At 28.7% G+C, this 23,459-nt stretch overlaps 1 protein-coding gene across 1 annotated transcript; it reads right to left on the bottom strand.

Annotated features, from left to right (window-relative positions):
* Positions 1-19,772: 19,772 nt before the first annotated feature.
* LOC132939670 (leucine-rich repeat protein soc-2 homolog) lies at positions 19,773-23,163 on the bottom strand. Its single transcript, XM_061006969.1, has one exon. The coding sequence runs from the start codon at positions 23,007-23,009 to the stop codon at positions 21,330-21,332; it is 1,680 nt and encodes a 559-aa protein (XP_060862952.1). The 5' UTR covers positions 23,010-23,163; the 3' UTR covers positions 19,773-21,329.
* Positions 23,164-23,459: the final 296 nt, after the last annotated feature.

The raw sequence follows: 23,459 nt of genomic DNA, 5'->3' as shown, positions 1-23,459 counted from the left end.
ATACTTGGTAATATCATAGGCTGACTGGCCGTTTTCGCTCAGAATCGTTTTTCATATACAATGATATTATATCATTGAATTAAATTTAACACCATCCATTACAGTGACCCACTTGTAACCTACTGTACAGCAGAGTGACATCCACTTACCTACCTTTTTTAAATTAATACTAAATTAATTTACATCTATTATTAAGCTCAAGTCTAAAAGGAAGTTATATTTATTATATTATTAACATACATGATGATTAATTTAACAAGAAACACTCATTATCAAAAAAAGTATTAACGTTTTTGAAAAAAAAAAATTTGTTAGGTACATATTTTGTAGTCGTTATAATAAACAACATTTTTGAATAAATGTCATATTTTTTATAAGATTTGATTTTGTTAAAATCCAGCATACGTTATAATTTCAAATCCTGAAGCAGAATATTTTTCTGAAAATTGTAATTTTTAAAAACTGAATTTTTAACGAGTAGCTAACTGCTAATTAGTTATAGGTACACATTTGTAATTTTTTTGAGCAGAGATGAGTGTCACAGAGATAACCCGAAAAATGTTGATCCACTACTCCCCACGTCAGAACACTAAGTACTTATAATTAAGATTTTTGTACACCAAGTACCTGAAGAACTTTCAATTCAAAAGCCAAAATGTACGAAAATGTGCAAAATTGGTGTTAGTTGTATCATCAGAAATTTGTTTGTGCTGCATTATATTTTCATTTTTCATTATTATTATTAAAATATTTTTGTACGGAAAATGTATAGTCGTATAGATATACAACATTATACAATTTTATCTAGTTTATGAAATTATATTATAATTTATTATCATGTTTATACCTATTATCAAGTTTTTTTTCCGCGAAGGAAAAGTTTCTAAGTTTTTTTTCCTACAATCGCGTAGGGTAGACTATATACATAAAATAGTTGCCCGTCTACCGGTCTTATGGTTATCACAACTTCGTTATCTTTATTACATCGTATTATATTAAGTTCTAAGTCCAACGACAATGATCAAGTAAGTACCTAACACTAACAACTATATAAGTAATACTACTATAGTACTATAATACGTCATGATGTATTAATATATAATTACGTGTATTTTGATGAAATCAAATTTAAAATTGTATTTTAACGCAAAAACTCTGAAAAAGGCAATAATTTTGTAATGAATAAAACTTTATTTAAATTAATCTACATCACTTGATTCGAATTTATAAATTGTTTCTATAGAATTTGAAACGCGTAATGAAAAGTTGTATCTACACGAGAATCCGGTCTTTATTGCTTATAAGTTATAACTAATAAGTACTCGTTCAAAATTATTCGATTATTATCCGTCGGAATTCTCAGAAAAAATTATTTTTTATCAGAATATAAAATAAAAAATGTGTGGTGCTCAGTTCAGAAATTATGACGATAAAAAAAATTATTTTTCTCGTAAATATTGTTTTGAGATGACTTCAAATTATGTAATAAAATATTTTCTTAGACTTTTATACTTTTCGAGATAATGAGATTTTACTGTTAAAACAATCACTTAGTATACATTTTTAAAATTATATCACGCACTTGTGTAGCAGTGTGTACAACACTGTTATGATGTCGTTGTACATGCCTCGTTTGCTGTATAGTACACTTAAAGAAAATTCTACATACTTATTACAATATTACCTATGTATAGTTTTTCCTCAAAATATCCTATGTACAAAATACCCGGAATTCAAAATATCCTCATTAGTCCATTTTTAATAATATGCATATTTAAAACAATCACAGAAATAGAACTATTATCGATAACTCTTATTCGATATTTTCGTGATGAAAATTAGGTACTACTACGAGTACTACGAACAGACTTTTAAATTGAATAGGTTAGGTTAGGTTGCATTCGTGTAGCAGGTGATCTACCGCGGTTGAGTGGTCTGCGAATTCAGGACGAGCGATCTACGTACAAATTAAATATATATATTTTTTTAATAGTATACTATTTTTATATACAAAAAACACGTTATATTTTTTATTACGTCATAATATCATACAAATGTTTGTCAAATATAAAAAAAATTCCATGTACAGTACCTAAACATTTTTAGTATCAATTAAACATTTAGAAAAGTATATTGAGGATTAACTGACCTCTACTATATGCTTCAATTAGATGACGATGTAAAAGTTCCGAAGTATTTTCATTTTAATACAACAAAAGAAGAGTTATTCACAAAATAGTTTATGAGCGTTTAAAGTTTAAAGTTAGAATTTTGAATGGGAATATTTTCACGATATTCCTTGGGTCGGAGAACGTTCCTTGAGGAATATGTTTCACCTATAGTCATGTACATAATTACGCCATACTCGTAATATAGGACCAAACGAGACATTGTCAACGGAGGATAACAAGACTGAAGACACGACACATATAATATTATTGTGATTGGAAAAGGTTTGCTTTAAGAAGTTCGCAATAGACAATGTGAAGCATATTATGTCGCGTGTACGAACCGTGCGGTCGTAATACGTACAGTAAACACTAATTAGTGTGCGTGCAAACCTGTCATAACGCATAACTTCAGCACGCACATGCACATGTAAATTATTCACTGTCACAGTCGGGAACGTTTTTTTTTTCTCGCTAAAGTAAGTACTTTTTGTTTGTCATACCGGTTGACGAGTATATTATATTTTATCGGGTAATACCTACTTCTGCATAAAACAGGTTTGAATTTGTCATTAATTTCAATTTAGAACGACTATCCCATTTTTTTCATATGTATATTTTAATTTCATATAATAAATGTTTTAAATTTATGAATAGTTTTAGACTAAATTTAGGGGAGGTAAAAAGTTAAAACACAAAAAGTGGGAAATTCGTTCTTGAGTAAACTTCAAGAAAATTCTGGATCTGTTTTCAGAAATGTTATTGCATTTTATACTTTGTTCGGTACGACGGGCAAAATATATGAGATATCACTGGGTCCAAGATAAGAACCGTATTCAGTGCCTTTAATTGGTACGTACCCAACAAAAAAATTTTTGGTTAATTCTTCATGAGCCCCATTTGAATACGACAACTGAACATCAGTTGGTTGTGGGGGGGGGGGGGCATTGACTCATTGTTCTGTTGAATAAAAATATACTCGTTAGTACAAAAAATAAAAAACATTTTACAGCGTAAACAAAATAATTTTATTTTATAAATAATTTTATTATTTTTAATAAACATATTTTAAACAAATATGTGAATAATTAATTATAATTATATGAATAATAAAGACATCAGACACGATGCCTAGGTTAAGTGGGCGGTACTGTTACGTGATGGAAAGTGGGTATAGACGATGTTGGTAAGTCTAGGGCCACTGATGGCCACTGCTAGGCCACTATGGTCACCTCTACAGCGTTCTCGCTGGCGGTCCTGAGGTGAACGAGAAACTCAGTCTTGTTTGCTCGGGACGCGATGATGACCATTACGGTGGAGAAATCCCGATTGCTATGACGACGAGCGGCTAGTGCGCGATTTTGTGGGGTTGACGGCGTTGCAGGTGCTCAAGACGGCTGTTTTGACAGCGACTACGGCGACGATGTACCAAAGCACAGAAAGAGTGACGGAGTTATAATATATAATATAGTCTATAATATCGATGATGCAGAATCGGCGGTCGGATACGGTGACTCGGTGATACCATTTTTTTTTAAATGATAATTAACTTTTTTACTGTAAACTATTATAGGTGATTAGACCACTGGGCTGAAAAGAGAAAGAATCGGCGGACAGCACCGCAACGCATACCGATATCCTGATACTCTCCGTGGTTTTCACCCTAACTGGCTTGACGTCCAGTCTGCACCGTGTTTCCCGCATCCAATGGTCCAGCTTAGGAGTCACGTACCACCGAACCCTGAAACGTCCTAAACGAAATTTAGGATTTAGGAATGCATTTAGAGATGGTTGGTCGGCTTGATCAGAAGAATTTTTTATCACCACCGGATATTCACTCCTTAAATGGTATAAAAAAGTGTAAATAATTAAAAACATAATCCTTAATTGGTATATACTTAAAAATTCCAAAAATCAAAATTTTAATAAATTCATTATTAAAGAAAATGGCGTATTGCCCTGTATATATTATCTGCAAGGACAAATTTATTCAATGTGGGTAGCCCACTACCTCAGACTTTTGTACTATAGGTACACGTGGCCGTTTACCGGAAGTTATCTTGCGTGTATTTAAATTGTCGAAAAATAAACACTTAAAAAAACCCCAATAATGAAGATAGCGTATTGTATATTATGTTGAACGCACGGCATATTACAATATAACGAAACGTCATTGACACGATTATGGCAAAACGACAGAAATTATGTATACCTATACAGAGTGATTTTTTTATTTTATCATTACAAACTTGCAGCGATTACTATTGTAAAAATATTTAGTAAATTCCAAGGTTTAATAATAAGGGATGATAACTTGTGCTTTAGTATTTCAACGAATTTTATATTTTTTTTCATATAGCTATGGTGATTTCTACATTCTCAACTTAATATTAAAAAAGAGGATTATTTTTCAGAAACTTCTACAAATACCGAATAATAAATACATATAGTCAATTATTTATATGCGTTTTAACGTTTTGATTTTAACTGTGAAGCAGTGCCTTTGGGCCGTTGGGAAAATCCCGTGAATCGTTGGTACCCTACTCTGTTCGTCTGAACTATTTAAACGCTTACAAAGTTATAAATAATTAACTATTGATTCAAAATTACTAGATTTGCACGCAATAAAATATAGATGTTCTGGTATAAATATTTCACATATTAAATTAAAAATGTAGGTCACCATATTGTAAAAAAAAAAAAATTTTATTTCATAAACAGAAATAACTTCATAATTCAATATTGCACACCGAAAACTTCCGAAATCAAATTTACTCGTGATCTTCGTAGTCCACCATCGCTTGCTCACGATAATGAATAAATTAATCACCCAGTCCAATGTCTTATAATATACAGTGATTCACAAAGCACGTTATCCCCCTTTTCTCTTTTAATAGTGAATTTATATATCAAATCCGACTTTTAGAATTTTTAAGTGTTCTTGAATATTTAAACACTAGGATATATTATACGATTTAAGGAATGTCCTGTGGCAAAATACCAACTTCTATTTTTCAAATGAGAATCACACTTTTCCTGTTTATTATTTAGCTGAATCGAAATTTGAACGAGTAGTTTTGAAATATTTAACTCTGTGTACTAAGAAAAATAAGTCCATGATAATAGGTATGAAATACATGGGGACTTTGATGATTTAAAAATTATAGAAATAAAAATGAATCCATCAACATTTTATAATTTGAAGAAACTTCTCAAGTATACACGTACTAGATTAAGAATTACATATATTTCATATTTTTGAAAAACTATTTTTAAGGACTATTATTCTATATATTTTAATAACTCAGAAACTACAACCTTACGAATTTTTATATCGATGAATCAACGTTTTCTAAAAAGTCATCTGCCTAATAGTTAACAGTAAAAAAGTTGTTATCACCACAGGCCACTCCTACGAATGGTTTAAAAATATGTCTTTTTGTTATACTTAAGAATTCCATGAATATGAATTTTGAATAAATTCATTGTTAAAATAAACAATTGATGTGAGCCTGCTGTGTTAATAACCAGTGGCGAGAAGAAAGTCTCAAATTTGTTGCAGCTGTATCAACTTTTCAAAGGGGTAGTGGCTAGTGGCAGTGGCGTCAAAATATATGCTAATGTACGGCCACATTTTATTTACGTCATAACATAAATATATATACATATAATGTATATTATAATTTATTGTGGGGTGGTAGTAAATACTTAAATATGAAATTGCATCATATAAAATTTAAGTTCAGTCTGCCACTATGAATCACACTGTATATCGCGTATATTTGCGTGATTTGTCTGATACTGTATAAACCAAACTGCTTCGCTGAGTTGGCCGTTCGTGTCGTACCATATTATATTAATTGCCCGACGTCGTTCCCTTACACTCGTTTGATAGAAATTGTACAAATGAAATAACGAACAATGTTTATAGTGTTTATACAACCGTGTTTACGAACATAGCGCCACGGTCCCCTATGCTTTAATACTACATGACATAATATGTGCTGCAAAACGTGTCCTGGTCGTTCTCGAATACTGCACGTATGTATAATGTATATTAACCTGCAGACGAGGGGTAAAGTTTACGCACACATTTCTAAAATTATTTTTATCTCATTTACCATTTCCGCTGACATTTGAAATTACCGTCTCTGCCATCGCCGTTTTCCGCCAATTTTAAAAAAGGTTTGATTCCCATTTCTGCCAATACACCCACTTTGGTAAAATAATTATACTTATAGTCTATATTTTTGGAAGAAATTTTGCATTTTCATGTACCCATAATATATGCGTGTTTAACAAATAATCTGTAATAGAATTTTTATAATATTATGTAGAATATTATACTAAGAAAAAAATAATGTGATTGTTTGATATTAAAACTAAATCATAAAGTTTTAATTTGAAAATGTGGTCTTAAAATTTAAAAACTCCAACATTTTGAATAACTGTATTATTAAAGCAAAATTTGGTGAGCATACTTGGTAAATTACCAAGAAATAGATACTAGGTCTCAGTTTTCTTCCTCTTTACTACTTCCCTTAGTACGCAGCCTTAAACATATCAAATATAGTATTATAGCAGTGGCCTTTCCATTTAATAAACGACTCATAATATTATATATGTCACAAACTGGTCTTAAGAAAACCGATGCCTTTTGTGCACTAAACCAAATAATAACCGTACTTAGGATTTTATATTGCTCATTATAAAGCCACCGATCGTATTTTCTTCGGTCGCTCTTTTCTCTTACACATAAACTCCTACATCATCTGCATTAAAAATGTAACACCAATATGTTTTTGTCCTCAACGCCTAGGTCTATATTATATATATTAATATAATTCGATAAATGGCACTAATGACAATAGGAATGTATATCAACCAACAAAATATGCTAGTAAGTCACGTCTAAACTTTATAATAATATATGCCATATGGTACCTACTAAATCTAAATCGAAAACTAGTAAAATAATACATAAATAAACCATACTGTCAAGTGAGCAGTGTTGAGCCGAGATAAATATAATTTTATCTAGATAAAGATAAAGATAAATTATAATAATGTTATCTAGATGAAGATAACTAAATATTATTTATTTATCTAGATAAAGATGAAATTTTTTTTTATCTAGATAATTTTTTTTATATTGGATTATGGCACTCTCCGTAAGTTTGTAGCAATATAGAGTAACTTAATAGTATGTTATCGAAAATGTCGATAGTTATTAGTAAATACTACCTACTTAATAAATTACTTAATTATCTACCTATAAATTATAATAAATAAAATCCGTTTAATAAATTAAATTATCTGAATAAATTCATCTAGATAACGGTGATTTTTATCTTAGATAACTGTGTAAATTAATATTCTCTATTTATCTAGATAAGATAAAAGATAAAAAAATATTTATCTAGATAAACTCAACACTGCAAGTGACTCAATCATCGGTTACTTGAAGTTTAAGTGTAGAAAAAATGTGTGTTTATTAAAAAATGTGTGTTTATTAAAAAATGTATGTTTATTAAAAAATGTGCAATATCAAAACCAATTATAAGTGTTATGGCCTTAGAAGGAGAATTCGTTGTATTCAAGATTCCGAGAATCGACTGTATAATGTGCAATTATAAATTGACAAACGTGACGTACCTACTAACATGTAAGACCCTAATAATTAACATTTATGTTCACTATACAGACTTTCATTTTTATCTCTGTGTACTTGCAGAATATACTATACAATTTTAGATAACGAGTTTTCGAAGTACATCTAGTTCTAACTACAATAATTGAAAATACCAATGAATTTTGAATTTTTTTTTGTATTCACAAAATTATCTTAATTTAATTTATTAAGTATACTTAATTATATTTATAATATTTGCATAACATAATATGTTTTTCTTTATAATAAATGTATTACTTTATTCAAAACACTTATACGCTATTATTATGTAAATAATTTGAAAATAACTTAAATAATAGATATTATTTATACATTATGCACTTATAAAACGTTTATATTACAATTAATAACTATGAACCTAAATAGTTTGATGAGTACCCGAGCATAGGTACAAGTACAAAATCAAATAATTATTTTATTCGAGCTCATTTAAATATTATTATATTATGCTGAAACAATTTTAAAATGTCTATAATTTAGGTACATTGTATACAATAATATGATAAAATCGGTAATTTCCTCTACCATAATCAAATAATAACTGTAACCTGTCTTTTTGATATCGTTCCATTGAAACTATAATATTACAATAAAATTAACTATATTGATACTATAATATTGTAATTATTAGTATTTATTACTAATTAGGAATGTAATATTATATTTTTTTTGTAAGACGGCGCTTTGTATATGCAATTTTAATACATCAATTCGGTTTATCGTGGCTTATAATTTATATGACGTTATTTGGATTGGGTTTAATGTATAATTTTTATATTTACGCATTACATATTATTATAATCGCCAATCAAAAAAGGCTATTTTAATATTTTTGATTCCAATATTTGTATTTAATCAATTCCTAAGTCTTGACCGTAACTTAATTGTTATTTAAGAAAAACTCAATAACCAACTTCCAAAAATAACTTTTTATATTAATTTCAGGATATGATTCTGTAATTAAAGAATGTTAAATTTATTTAAGATAGTTTATCATTGAAAGCCTCCACCAAAAGAACACTTATTTTTGTTAGTTATTGTTTCGTGTCAGTACCTACGCATTTTTAAGTCAAGATTTACTTGCATGTCTTTTTATAAATCTTATAACAAAAATATTTTAATTATCTTCCTACTATTTATTATTTTCTATTTGGGAATATTTAGAACTTATAAGTATTTAACTTGAAAGGGGAATGCAAAATATTATTATAAACGAGATACAATTTTCGTAAGATGGCAAAGTACATTAAATCCCTATACTTACATAAGTATACTTATATATGTATACATATATTGTGTATGTAAGTGCGCAAAACCCCCATAAATCCAGTTGCAACAATCCGACGACTATATTTCTGACAAAAGATTTGCAACAAAATACACAAATATGAAATCTGATAAATGTATTGTAGGTTTTCGTACTTTTTTCCCCAGTTCTCGAATGAATTCTTAATGTCAGTAAGGTAATGTAGTATTCAGTTTAAAATTTAAATCTGTAGTATTATAACAAACATCAATAATATACACTTTTTATGTGAGTAAAGAAATAAATATTAATTGTAATGTAGTTGATGTATACTACGTTTCTGCATGACTGTATATTATTATCTAATTGTTAATCCGTGGTCATTTTGTACGATATATTATTAAAAATGTAGAAGGCAAACTCTATATTTTGTACGGTCCGTGGAATGTTTGATTAGAGTCACCTACCTAGCTAATACATAAGCGTCGAACAACAAACGTACACATTTTGCTTGCAACACATTATATTTTATTTATCATATATTTTAACAGTTATAAGTAATTTGGACAGTATTTACCTAAATAAGTAATCACACTAAAGTATATATTGTCTCCGCATTCTACAATCAGTATTTTTATCGACTGAACGAACTTTCCTGTTTTCGAAATCTGTATTTTTGCTATAATATTATGTATAAAATATCCTCATTTTGTATTCAGTCTTATACAGAGGGCCGTATAAAGTGACCTGAAACTATCCAACTTACGATCCGATCGTATCCGACTACTAGACGACAAAAAAATATTTAAATTTGTATGATTTATTCTTGTTTTGCTTTTATAATTTAATTTTTGTTTTTGATAAAAATAAACATATACATTTTTGTTTAGGTTTTTTACACACTAATCTACGTATAAGCAAACAACAATGAAATATTGTTTTCGTATTGACAAATCAATATAATATAGAATTAGTATTTGAAAATTTCATGAAATATACATAGTGAAATATTTGAAAATTTTAATACCATTTTGTAATATAAATTGTAATAATATTTATAAATTGTATGTTGTTAATGCTGAACTTAATAATATTTATCACGTATTGCATGTGGTAATTGGTATTAAAAAATAATAATAATAATAAATAAATGAAAAATAAGGGATATTTAAAATTTTTAACAAAAACATTTCATTGACACAAAGAATAAACATGTTTGTATATACTTAAAGTGGTTTTCACGAAGTTTGATACTGTACACATTAATGCGGTTTTTTTGTTGGGATATACTTATCATATTGAAATATTAAATGCAGCATAATAATTAAAATATTATTATAAATAATACGCATATAATTTTCTTGTTATAAAAATAAAATTTATGCTTGAAAATGTTGTGCCATCAATTACAGTATTATATACATTTAAAATAGTAGCTATAGTACCTAAAAATAATTTTAGGAAAAAAACAATATTGTTTTGCTATAAATAGTCAAACACATAGACCAAATACGTGGACCCCACGACCACTGCACTGTCTGCACCGAATGTTGTTATCATCATTATTTGTTAAAAAAAAAATTCAATGTTTCACGTTTTTGTGGTATCAAATACTATATATAATATATAATACGTGCTTAATTATTTTATATGGTATAGCAGGTAATCTATATAACTATAAATTCAGAGGATTATCATTAATTATTATATACATATCATTCCTTATCCTATATTTTATATGCAGTGGTGTGCTTTTTGTGTTTTTACCGGGACCCTGGACCCAAATCAACCCGAAACCCGAATTAATTTTTAAAAAAAATCACACAACCACAAGCCATTCCACTATTCCAGACCGAATAATGCAAACGATAAAACATCCAAAATTAACCCTCAAAACCGAATATTTTATTATATGTACCTATATGTATATAATTCTATTAAATATTCAAGCTGACCCTAAACCCGAATAATTATAAGTTCTGAATAAATAAACGAAGAAACAAATAGATATTATAATCATATCTTAGGTATGCATTATACAGTACATCAGTACGTCTGAAAAGTACAAACAAATAAAAATAAGTTAAAAATAGGTTAATCAATATATTTAATGCCATCTTCATATAAGTATATATTTTATTTTAATTTGAAATGTATACTTTTAAATTAGAATTTTCTTACAATGTTCTGTTACGGATTACGGAGATTTTTAGGATGATAAGATAGGCTTTATTGGGACAATGGGACATTATATTATGTATAGTTATGAAAACAATTTTGTACTCATCAAAATATTATAGCGTCAACATTAAATAATAATGGTTTTATAATTATTAGTTAAAACTAATATATTATATTTAAATATAATACGTATCAAAAAGTTAAAAAGTTAATTCGGTACAACATTAGGTTCTTTGTAAGTTGTTACTTGTTCTTAAAACAGCCAACAACTAAATAACATCGCTAATACGTAATAGTACTGTATTATTAATTATTAATAAATTACTAATATACTAATATAAAAAAATTTTAAAATATAATTATAAAAAATAGGTAGTGGACAGTAGTACAATATTATATGATAAACCAAAAATCATTTAGTACCTACATTGTGTGTGATTTACAAAATATATAATTATCTACTAACCTTATAATTTATATTATTTTGTAACTCATCATAAATATTATTGTTATTATGTATCAAAAGTTTCATATAGGTCTTGGAGATAATCTTCTAGTTAGCTTCTTCGTTGGTACTTGTAGAACGCCACCACTGATTCTGAATTTGCCTAAATAAAAAGTTAGATTCCCCACTAAATTTTACACCACATTTTTTTTTGTAATTCACCACAATTGTTTAATAGTCCATGTACTTAACTGCGAAACCAGATCAATGAAATAAATTTGCAGTTTTTTGTGAAGTCCGCCACTCTGCTCAGAATCGTTTTTCGTATGCATTAATGATGATCATAGAATTCAAACTGAACACATACATTACAGTGACCTACTCAATATTGAGGCATACTCGAAAACCACTATACAGTAGAGTGACTTACTTGGTTTTTTTTTTATTATTTGAGGATTATTATAATACTATATAGGTAGCATTTCAAAGATACGAATTTAATGCACTTTCACGCGACCACATAACGAAACTGTATACAATCAGAGAGGAAACAACTTAATATTAATTATTTAAATAAAAGTAAATGGTTATTAGTTATTATAACAGAAAAATATAAAATAATCGTCTGTTATTACTTATTGTAAATTGAGGATTGTCTAGTGAAGGTACAACCTGCAGATTGGGTAAAGAATTTAGTGGAGCTTAGGTATAATATGTATAAGTAGGCTAACGAAAAAAAGAATGATTTAAATAGATGACAGCAAATATTGTTCATATTTGCAATACAATTGTATTTGTAGATAACAACGTTCTTATAATATTGTATGATTTAAAACTTATAAAACACGTTAACATTTTTGATTTTTGTTTTTTTAAGGTAATAATAATATTATTACCTTAAAAAAACATTCAACATATATTATAGCTAAGACTAGTACTTAATTTACGATTTTTGAGAACTGAAGACCTTTGACTTTGTATAAGGAATAAAATCCATAGGTACCTACGTATCTAGATAATGTTTTTAATATAACGTTATCCAATATCATTATAATTTAATAATTCGATCACTGGGTTGAGTAGCGGACCAACATTGTCAGGGTATACGTGGTCTGTGCCACGCTCTTCTGCTCATCGTAACATAAGTACCTATGTCCTATACTTATAATCGACTATTCGTTCATAGTTCGATTTTTATACATCGAAATCGTCAGAAAAATGATTTGCTTGACAATATTAAATTAATATTGTATGTTGTTATTATTCCAAAAAGTTAAAAAGTCAAGATGATAAAAAAGTAATTAGATTACTTTTTAAAAAATGTAATTTTCTAATGGTTTTAAATTATATAAAAACAAAACATTTTTACATTCCGAGATAATGAGTGTGTTTACTGTTAAAAGGATCATCTTCATCTATATTATTATGAAACTTTGCAAGCCATAATTGATACATTTGTAAAAATTGTTATACGCAGTATTCCGGTTAAGTATTAATTAACATAGAACGATTGAACGAATTTGTAAATGGTATTTTCAGTTAAAAGTTTTTGATTTCAATGTCGATAGAGCATGTTAATCATAAATTAATTTAATACAAGTAATTATAAGAAAAAAAATTTTTCCGAAGTATCTACATCGCAGAACAAACAGTTCAAAAAAATCCGGCTGTAGTAACTATTGAGCGTTGAAATACTACAAAGTACTACGTCCGAGTATACCATACCATTACATAATATCTACCTACCTATAATACGTATGCATTTAATTGGCTTAACAGTTCGTATATTAAAGCGTTTATGAGACCACAACAGCAGCAGCAGTAGGTATATAGTAATTAGGTAGTAGGTATATAAGTATATAACTAAATCAATCTACAGCTGCCAAAAGTCGCATTTCCGCACTTATTCAGTTCCTGCAGGGTTTATATACACACATTACTTAGAAGTAGCATATTATACATAAGTACCTGCTGGTGAAATGGTCGAAAAACAATTTTTTTTTATTTTAAATGTATGAGTATTTATATTATATACAGAGTGATGCACCAAGCATGCTCATTTAATACTTTAATAAGGAATTTGTTCAAATTCTGACAAATGGAATTTATAATTTAAAATTCTTGAGTTTTTTAGATTCTGAGTGTATTGATTTTACAATGATGTGTGTGTTTTTTTTTTTGTGTCTGTCATCACCTTTTAGGACAATAAAAGTGCTTGGATTTTCTTCAATAGTAACTTTTCTGATAGGAAAGTGAATCTAGTTGGTACTTTGGGGGGTCAAAAGTAAAAATTTCCCAGTAGTTTTCACAAGCGACGTGAAAAACAAAAGAAAAATTAAGGAAAAACGGGAATTTTTACGCAAAATCTGTTTTCGAGAAAATCGATTTTGGTTTTTGGTGTAACTCTAAAACAAATGACCGTAGGGACATGAAATTTTGACTGAATGTTTATATTAGCATTTTCTATACACCATAAAATTTACATAATATTTTGACTCTTTTTTAGCTTTTTAAAAGCTATTAACAATAAAAGTTAATTCAAATGTTTCTATATTGTGTTAAGATTAAACTTAAAAGACTCGTATTAGAAAATTATTTAAGTTGTTAAGCTATTTATATGTGAAAAAATTAAAATGTCACTTGATAGATTGTTTTGGTTAATTTTTCAATGTTCCACACTTTTTACTATTTCCTGTTTTTGGCTAACTCCTCCTCAGTTTGTTAGTCATGTGTTGAAAATCTGCTGTTTGATAAAATATGTCCTTAGTCCCACCAAGAAATTTTTCCGATATATGTATCCTGTGACGACCAGTTTATCATATTGATTTTACACATTAGGCTGCAGTTATAAATATTGTTTCCGTGTGCGTGCGATAGCGACTTTTGTCCCGTGGGTTCAAGTCCGTCGATCGACGACAATTCCTGCCGGTGCGGCGAACGCACACACACTCCTCTTTATCTCCATGGTCCGGGCCACGCCGACTGATACCGTGTATAGGAATATCGGCCGATCAATTTACATAATATCCACATTCTCACTCTGTCTCCCTTTACTCCCACTGTCTCTGTCACCCGTCGTCTTTTCGTGCGCTTGCGACCGACTAAGCCGACGGACGACACTTATTTTTCATACGCCGTTTCACGATATTGGTGGAGTAGAGCGCGGCCGTTTCAACGTCGCGCCATCAGACGGCATATATAAGAGCATGGTGGTAATTGGTAACGTATACCTTTATTTATATATATATTTAACTTCGTGGCCGGTATCCTATACTTTATATTTATTATTATTATTATTATTATTATTGCTATATTGGCTAGGTATTATTACGGTGTTTGTTTTTTATTTTATTTCTGTCCTAGTATGCCTGACGGCTTTCACGGCGCCAACCTTAATAGTATAATGATTTTTCTACCAAATAATGTGTCATGTTTTTTTTATTATTATTGTAAGGCTACTTGTCGTTTCCTCATTGCTGGTATCAAAATATAAAAAACTACAAAAATCCACGACGCTCCGATCCTTTTGGGTCTCGGCTCGTGGTTGACGACCTAACTCGACCACATGAATCTCGGGTCATGAGCGATATGACTCGAGTTGTCACAATCCTTCTTTTATCGTATAAGTTGGTTCATTTTCATGTCCCAAGTGTCAAGGTGTGTCCAATCATGTTCTACGGTATTCTGTAGTACCACTGTACCTACTACTCTAGGTTTTTATATTTACCACAAAATAGTTATAAAGTATAAATTAAAATGTCTTTAAAAATTAGATTAGATTAGGTAAGTCAGACATTAATATAATACAATTTTAACCTTTAAAATATATTATGATTTTAACTATGCAAATCTTACATTGTAAAAATTACCCAAACTATGCAGTGACGTGATATAAATATTAAGGTGACTATACCTTTGGGTCTAAAATCCAATAGTTTGGTGTCACGGTAACCCGGGAGTCCCGAAAAATTCACAGCAATGTACCTAAAATGCCTATCCATAACGCCGTGTCATCATAATTATTGTGGTATATCTACCCTTAATTACATAAACATTAATTTGACAGAAATAAGAAATGAATATTATTATAAACAAACATTAAATATTAAACAATATGAATTATTTTATATGTTAATAAATTATGAGTTTATTCATATAGGTTTTCGATTAATTTAAGTTATTATTATCGCATCTGATAAAACACAACTACAAAGACAACAATAAATAATAAATATACCTACTTTTGAATAATTTAAAATCGAAGTAGCATAGTCATTTTGCATACAAATTAAATGGATTAACATTATTTATTAATGTGTTTTTTTTTTTGCAGTTAATTAATAATTTGTATAATTATATAGGTACAATTATGTGTTTTTATCAGTTTTTTTACAATGGTGAACTGGGGGGTTTAAACTTTTTATTAATCAAGAAAAGTGTATTTATTCAATATGTTCATAATAATATACTTAAGAGGGGTCTACTTAATATTTTGCTACGATTTAATATTTTTGAGGTAATAATACCATGGTAATATGAAAATGTACAAACATGAATATTCAAATAGTCTGAGTAAAATATAACAATATTATTATGTTGTCGCGGAGTGCCCTATTAATTTTTTTCCCTATAGGCATATAAGTTCATTCCAATTTTGATTAACTTCAGCACTTTGAAAACTCAAATTTATAATTTGAAGAATAAAAGTTTTGTTCTTCTTCATATTTGAGTAATTAAGTAGTACACAGGGCCGTACTTTGAATTTTGAAATCTCGGGGTAGTTATGAAACGCCACCCATTTTTTAGGGGGTTGGTGTAGAGTTGCCATATTAAACTGAAAATGTCCTTAAACAGCTAATAACAAGATATTTTTAAAATGGTATGGTGTATAGCAAATGTTAATACATAAACATTCAGTGGAAATATATCTACAGTAATTTGTTTTAGTGTTTACACTAAAAACCTATTTTGAAAAAATTTTCGTTTTTCCTTAATTTATTTTTCCGGCGCTTTTGAAAACTACTAGGAGTTTTAAATATTTACCTCACGAATTTTCCAACTAGACACACTTTCCCATCGAATAAGATACTGAAGCGTTTGAAGTTCATTAGTCATTAGACCCACTTGTAACCTACTGGCTACTGCACAGCAGAGCAACACCCACTTGCCCACCTTTTTTATATTGTTTTTCATAATTCATATTATGACGAAAATGTTAAAATTATTAGTATTTACAATTTGTTCAGGGCATATTTTGGAAATGTTGGTATTTAGACATAACTAGACATATTTAAACATCTACAGTTATATTTAAAAATAGATTGATACAACCTATAATTCTCAGCCTTAATAATAATAATATAATTTAAGCTTGTGTACTAGTGTACTTTTATACAACTTACAATAACAATGATAAATATACTTAATTCTTAAATATCCACCTGCTAATCGATAATAATATAAGCATTCAAAACAATGTACATCTACTTACTATATCTACGTTATATTAAATGCCAATACAAAAAACTCATACTAATATACGACATCTTAAGTTATACATAGGATTGCCCCCCCCCCCACGACCTCCCTCTCATTACAAACTTGATAGTATACCTACTCTACTTCTTAAGTATTATACTAAGTAATTGAGTAAGTATGTCTACTTTCAATATACATAAATGTAAAGGTGGTGACAGTTTTATAATGCTATTTGTCATAAAAAAAAGGAAACATAATAGTAATTTAATGAATTATTCAAAATGGTTATTTTATATACATAACAAAACCCGCCAGTCATCATAACAATGTGCTTGGCGTAACAAAGTAAAAATATTTTTTTACCAAATCATTTTTTAAATATTTTTAAAATCTAAAAATAAAACAAATCTATTAAAAGTTCAACTTAGAATTAACCACAACACAAGAATCAATAACTACATATGGCTGTGTTCCAAACTATAAAATGTCTTTTTGCCTTTTGTTAGAAGTTAACACACAATCACCAACAACCCTATGTTAAATTATTCATTATTTGATTATGCATTTCACATTGTTTGTATACCTAGAAACATATTCACAATGGACAAATTTAAGTACTCTGGAACAACAATGATTTCATACTTGCATTTTTGTATACAAGGTTTATAAATTAAACAACAATTTAAACAGATTATTATTTACTACCAACTATATTGCTAATTAATAGGACTTGGATATAGTAAGATATTATGATATACAGGATATTATAGATTTTCAAGCACAAAATGTGATTGTGTTCATCTAAGAGTTCAAATATAGTGTATTGTATAAAGTTTTTATTTTGCATTTTGAGATCTTTTTAGATTCTGAGTGAAGCAACAAATGTATTGATTTTACAATGATCTTATTGTTTTTTTTCTGTCTGTCATCACCTTTTGGGACAGTAAAATGCTTCGATTTTCTTCAACAGCATTTTATTTGGTAAGAAAGTTTATCTAGTTGGTACTTTGGAGTGTCATAAGTAAAAAATTCCAAACAGTTTTTAAAAACGTCAGGAAAAACAAAAAATTAAGTAAACATTTTTACACAAAACCAGTTTTTGAGTGTAACAAAAAAATATAACCATAGATATATTACATTTTCCCTAAATGTTTATATTAGCAATTTCTCTGCACCATACAATTTTCGAAATATTGCGCTATTACAAGCATAAGTAAATTTTAAGTTTAATTAGGTTTTTTTTAAATTATAGTTGATAAAAATATTTTTGGTATGACAAAAAACTTTAAAATGTAACACAACGTTTATCATAGGTTGGTGTTAGTAAAAATTAAAAACAAAAATGTGCGTGAATCCACAATAATTTGAATGACTAATGAGGGTCCGAAGTTAAAATTTTGACAAAATTCTTCAAATTCACGAAAATTGGCAAATCATTTTGCGTTACAAATTAATAAAAAATCTAAGATATAAAATATATTAAATAGTTATTACTATCTAATTAATAATTATAATACATTTTTCATAATTTTTAAGGTCATTTTAATTTTTTTTTTTTTTGAAGGGAGGGGGGGGGGTTAGATCATTTAAAATTTGTTTTAGCGCAATTTTTAGGTTGTTTTAGTGTTAATTTTTTTTAGGTTTTTTGGGTCATTAAAATACTAACTCTACAGTAATTAATATATATATTTTTTTTTATTGATCTTAAGCACCGGCAACTACAGCCGTTTAAATTTCGTAGGGGGGTTAGAGTTGGTTGAAGAACATATGTATGTGGTGCGAGAATTTGTCACTAATATTGCGAGTAGTCTCCCATCTGGGAACTAGAGACGTCAGCCGATGCTTGACCCAGAACACGTTAGGGACTGAGGCCAATAACAACGAGCCATACCAGGTTAGTAATCGTGTACAGAACAATTGCGTACATTTTCCTTTTTTACCTGAAAATCATACCACTATTGCGCAACAAATTAGTAACATTAAACCACAACAAATGATATATTATGTATATTATCATTTATAATATATAAGACATACTACTTAATATCTACTAATTATTTAAATATATGAGTAAAAAATGTAATAATTGATTGTACTCATTTTCTTTTCTATACATTTAACTCAATTATCATTAGGTCACAATTTTCTTCCTCAATTCGAAAAATCCTATAGGCCTAGAAGTTAGAACTAACGGCAAATAATTATTGTTGGCTTATTTCAAAATTATGGCATGTCAATCTGCAGGCAAGTACAACAATATTATTATTGTCACATGATTGTCAACCAGGAGACTGGAAACAATTTTTATTTGTGAAATAATACCAAATGCTAACGCAATTGTGTTACTAAATGTATGGACAATTGTGCTTATGAATTTTCATGTCAATAAAGGAAGAAGTGATCAATTTTGCTGCACTGAATATATTTATTTATTTGAGTAAAATCCCAAAACAAAATGTATGAATATTTGTATATACCTCATGACAAAGAAATTTTCCATTGCTTTTTACTACTATAATTGGAAAAAGAAACAGTTAGGTAAAGAATATAAAACAATTTTGAGTTTAAAATTAAATTCATTATATTGCACAATTAATGACAAAAATAATTTTATGAGTAGTACAAGCTCAAATGGTGGATTTTTGACACAAGTACCAATCTAAGAACTTTAATGTTTCTAATACAACTTATTTTATTATGATTTCACTATAATACTATATAAGTTAATAAATAACCAATATATTATATTATATCATACAACTGTAATCATAATATTTATATGACAACTGTTTTCAAATAAATTAGTTTTCAATTTGTTTAAACATTAACATAATATAATAATTATCACACAAAAATAATATTACGTTATTTTTTTATCAACGGTTGAAATAATTATATATATATTATATAATGTACACACATACAAACATATAAAATGAATATATATTATATGCCATATATAAATACAATATACGTTTATAATTTTCAATTAAAACAAATATTAAATAACACACTATATATTTGCCTATTAAGATTGAATAAAAACAAATTAATGAATAGGTATTTAATACACTTTGATGTACATGGTTTAAATACAATTTTGGGACTGTGGTAAAATTTCCAGTTGACATGCTGTATAAAATAATGGTTATTATTATAAAGTTTATTTTGTATTGAATTGCCTAGTAGTAGTAGTTTAGTTAACAATTATTACACATAGGTAATACACCTTTATGACAATATAAAATATGCATTATATTAAACATAATAGATGTTAAATTTCAGAATCCGATGAGAGTTTATAATGTAATATCATGGAATCAATATTATCATCTTAAATATTAAAACTTGCAAAGTTATACATTTTTTTTTATCATCATTAAACATAATTTCATGTAAATATACTGGCCACTGATTATTTAAAATTTAAAGGATGATTATTAATAATTAAAAAATAATGTATTACCTAAATATTCATCTTCTGATAAATGTGTTTAACTCTAGATAAATTGTGACAACAATATTAAATAATTATATTAAATTGTACTTCGAAAACTATTTATCGAATGCTTACAAAAAGTTATTCAATTTAATGAATAGAATACTGAAAATAATCGGTCAAGTCCATACTTTTTCCATTAATGAATAAAACTTTTAACTTAATAGTTAATACATACTCCAATTTAAGTGTTGATAAAATTGTATACAAATAAAGTAGGTACCTATATAACATAATGTATTGTTTAATAGATATTTCTTCAAACATTAAAACATATCAATTTATAAACTCTCATCTTAAAATAATTTCTCTGGAAAGAGATTATCAACAACTCTGATTTCAAATACTTACTTATGCATGTTTAATGCAACTTATAAGAACATAACAACTTTCCAACCAAAAATCCCAGGAATTAAAAATAAATTTTTCCTACTTGGTTTCATAATGGTAGTCAGAGAAAAATGCACAATACTACAAGTGATCCATTAAAATATAGTTTCAATATATGTGTTAAAACAAACTTTTTAAACACAATAACAAATATTAACAAATTTTCATTAGACTCACTGTAATATTGTGTTAGATTATCAAATGGAAATACCACACCAATTTAAAAGATTTCATAGAGTACGGTATGGGCCATTTACCTTGAGATAAGTCATTACTAAAGATGGACCGCCTTTGACTGCATCGCCAAGTTGACTCAATGGACAATTTTCTATTCCCAACAACTGCAACTTAGAACATAACGCAAGTTCGAATGGCAAATGATGAAGACTCTGGTTGTCATTAATGTAAAGTGCCTCCAAATTTTCCAGTGTACCGATTTCTTCTGGCAATGTACTAAGCTTATTTTCACCAACACTAAGGTATGCCAGATTTGTGAGATGACCAATCGCCCGTGGTAATGATAGCAATTGGTTGGACTGTAAAATTAATTTTTGCAGCTCTCGCAAATAACCAATTTCCTGAGGTAATGTTTCTAGTTTGTTTTCTTCAAGATCAAGCACTCTGAGTTTTTGAAGATTTCCTATGGTAACTGGCAGTCTTTTCAGTAGATTGTTGGATAAGATCAACACCTCCAGGGATTGTAGATATTGTATGTCATCGGGCAATTTGGTAATCATGTTTGTTGCAACATTCAGCTCAACCATATTGGTCCAAGAACCAACATCTAATGGCAGTGATGTCAAGGCATTATCTTTCATATTAAGTTTTGTTAGGTAATTAGCTTTGGAAAATATTCCATAGGGTATTTTATCAATTTTGTTATGTTCAAAATTAATTGAGTCTACAGCAATAAATTGTGCAGGCCCTCCAGTAGGATATGCTGTGAAACTATTTCTAGCTAGTGTTATAATGTTCATTTCTTTTAAGTTAACTAGTAGGCCATCAGGCAAACAACTTAGCATGTTACCTTCTACATTAAATTCATCCATTCGATTACAATTACTCAATGAATTCGGTAAATTTTTCAATCTGTTATATCGTAACCCTAAACGTGTTAGAAGTGTAAGATTTCCAATGGTCTCAGGAATGTCGACAAGTTCATTATGTTGAAGATCTAGTGTAGACAATTGTATACAATTTCCAATCTCTTCTGGCAAATGTTCCAAATGATTATGTGACACATCAAATGTAACTACTTTGTCCAATTTACCGATACCAGATGAAAGTTCTTTGATTTTATTCTCTCGTAAACTGAGCATGACTAAGTTGACTAATTTACTAATGTCATCACTCACTGTACGTATACGATTGAAACGCAAAAACAGTGTAGTTAGCGTATCAAGTTTATAGACAACATCTGGCACTTCAGTAAGTTTGTTGTGCCTTAGGTCTAAGACTTTAAGACTAGTAAGATTAGCTAGCGATTCCGGTAGGCAGGTCAGAGAGTTTTCACTGAGTGCTAGTGTCTGCAAGTTAGTCAGACACCCGATTTCTGATGGTAAAGTGATCAATTTATTACCATACAAATACAATTCAGTCAATTGTGTGGCATCTCTAATGGTTATTGGCACTTTAGTCAAACCGGATTTACTCAAATCTAGGCGCCATTCAGAACTATCATTGCAGTTCTGAATTTCCTTTGTTGCATCTTGAACAATTTTTTTTGTATTTTCCTTTTTAGCAGTCGGCGTGTAAAGTTTTTTTGAATCGTGCTGCTTGACAGTCACCACCCGAGGTTTTAAGTCCGATGCCGGACTACTACTAATAGAACTTACCGACAACTTTTTTTCCTTTCGCATTTTATTGGCATCAATCATCTTGACCACGTCTACTTCACTGGACTTCATCATCGGAATATTAAATTACTATTTACAATACATCACATTTTCAATTAGCGAGGAGAAATAAAAAACATTTTGAACTCTGTGTTCAGTGTTCGCTTAAATATAAATATTATTATTTGTGTTTTTATTATTATATATTTATATAGCATACACTTTTTCTCAGGATTTGTTATTGATTATAGTTTCAGATAAAAAAAAACCATGGGTGAGAAAACGTTTTTAGTAGTTTTTCTGCCATGACTGAGCACCGGCAGTCTTGAAGACTAAAGACGTAGTGAATAATAAATAATTGAACACTGAACAGTGGTGCTCAAGTTTTCAACGGTAGTTACTAGTTAACATATATTCTGTGAACCACGATTTAAGATAATTTATACCTATTTATATCTTAAATCGTCCATAGAACCATCATGATATAACCACAGACTTAGATATCTGTGGATATAACTAAGAAGC

Source organism: Metopolophium dirhodum, chromosome 2 (genome assembly GCF_019925205.1).
Source record: "Metopolophium dirhodum isolate CAU chromosome 2, ASM1992520v1, whole genome shotgun sequence".
NCBI lineage: Eukaryota > Metazoa > Arthropoda > Insecta > Hemiptera > Aphididae > Metopolophium > Metopolophium dirhodum.
This window is presented reverse-complemented; position numbering and strand designations above follow the sequence as displayed.

Bases quoted from the DNA above. Each gene is read 5' to 3' on its own strand.
- LOC132939670 (XM_061006969.1), bottom strand. From the start codon at position 23,009: ATGATGAAGTCCAGTGAAGTAGACGTGGTCAAGATGATTGATGCCAAT.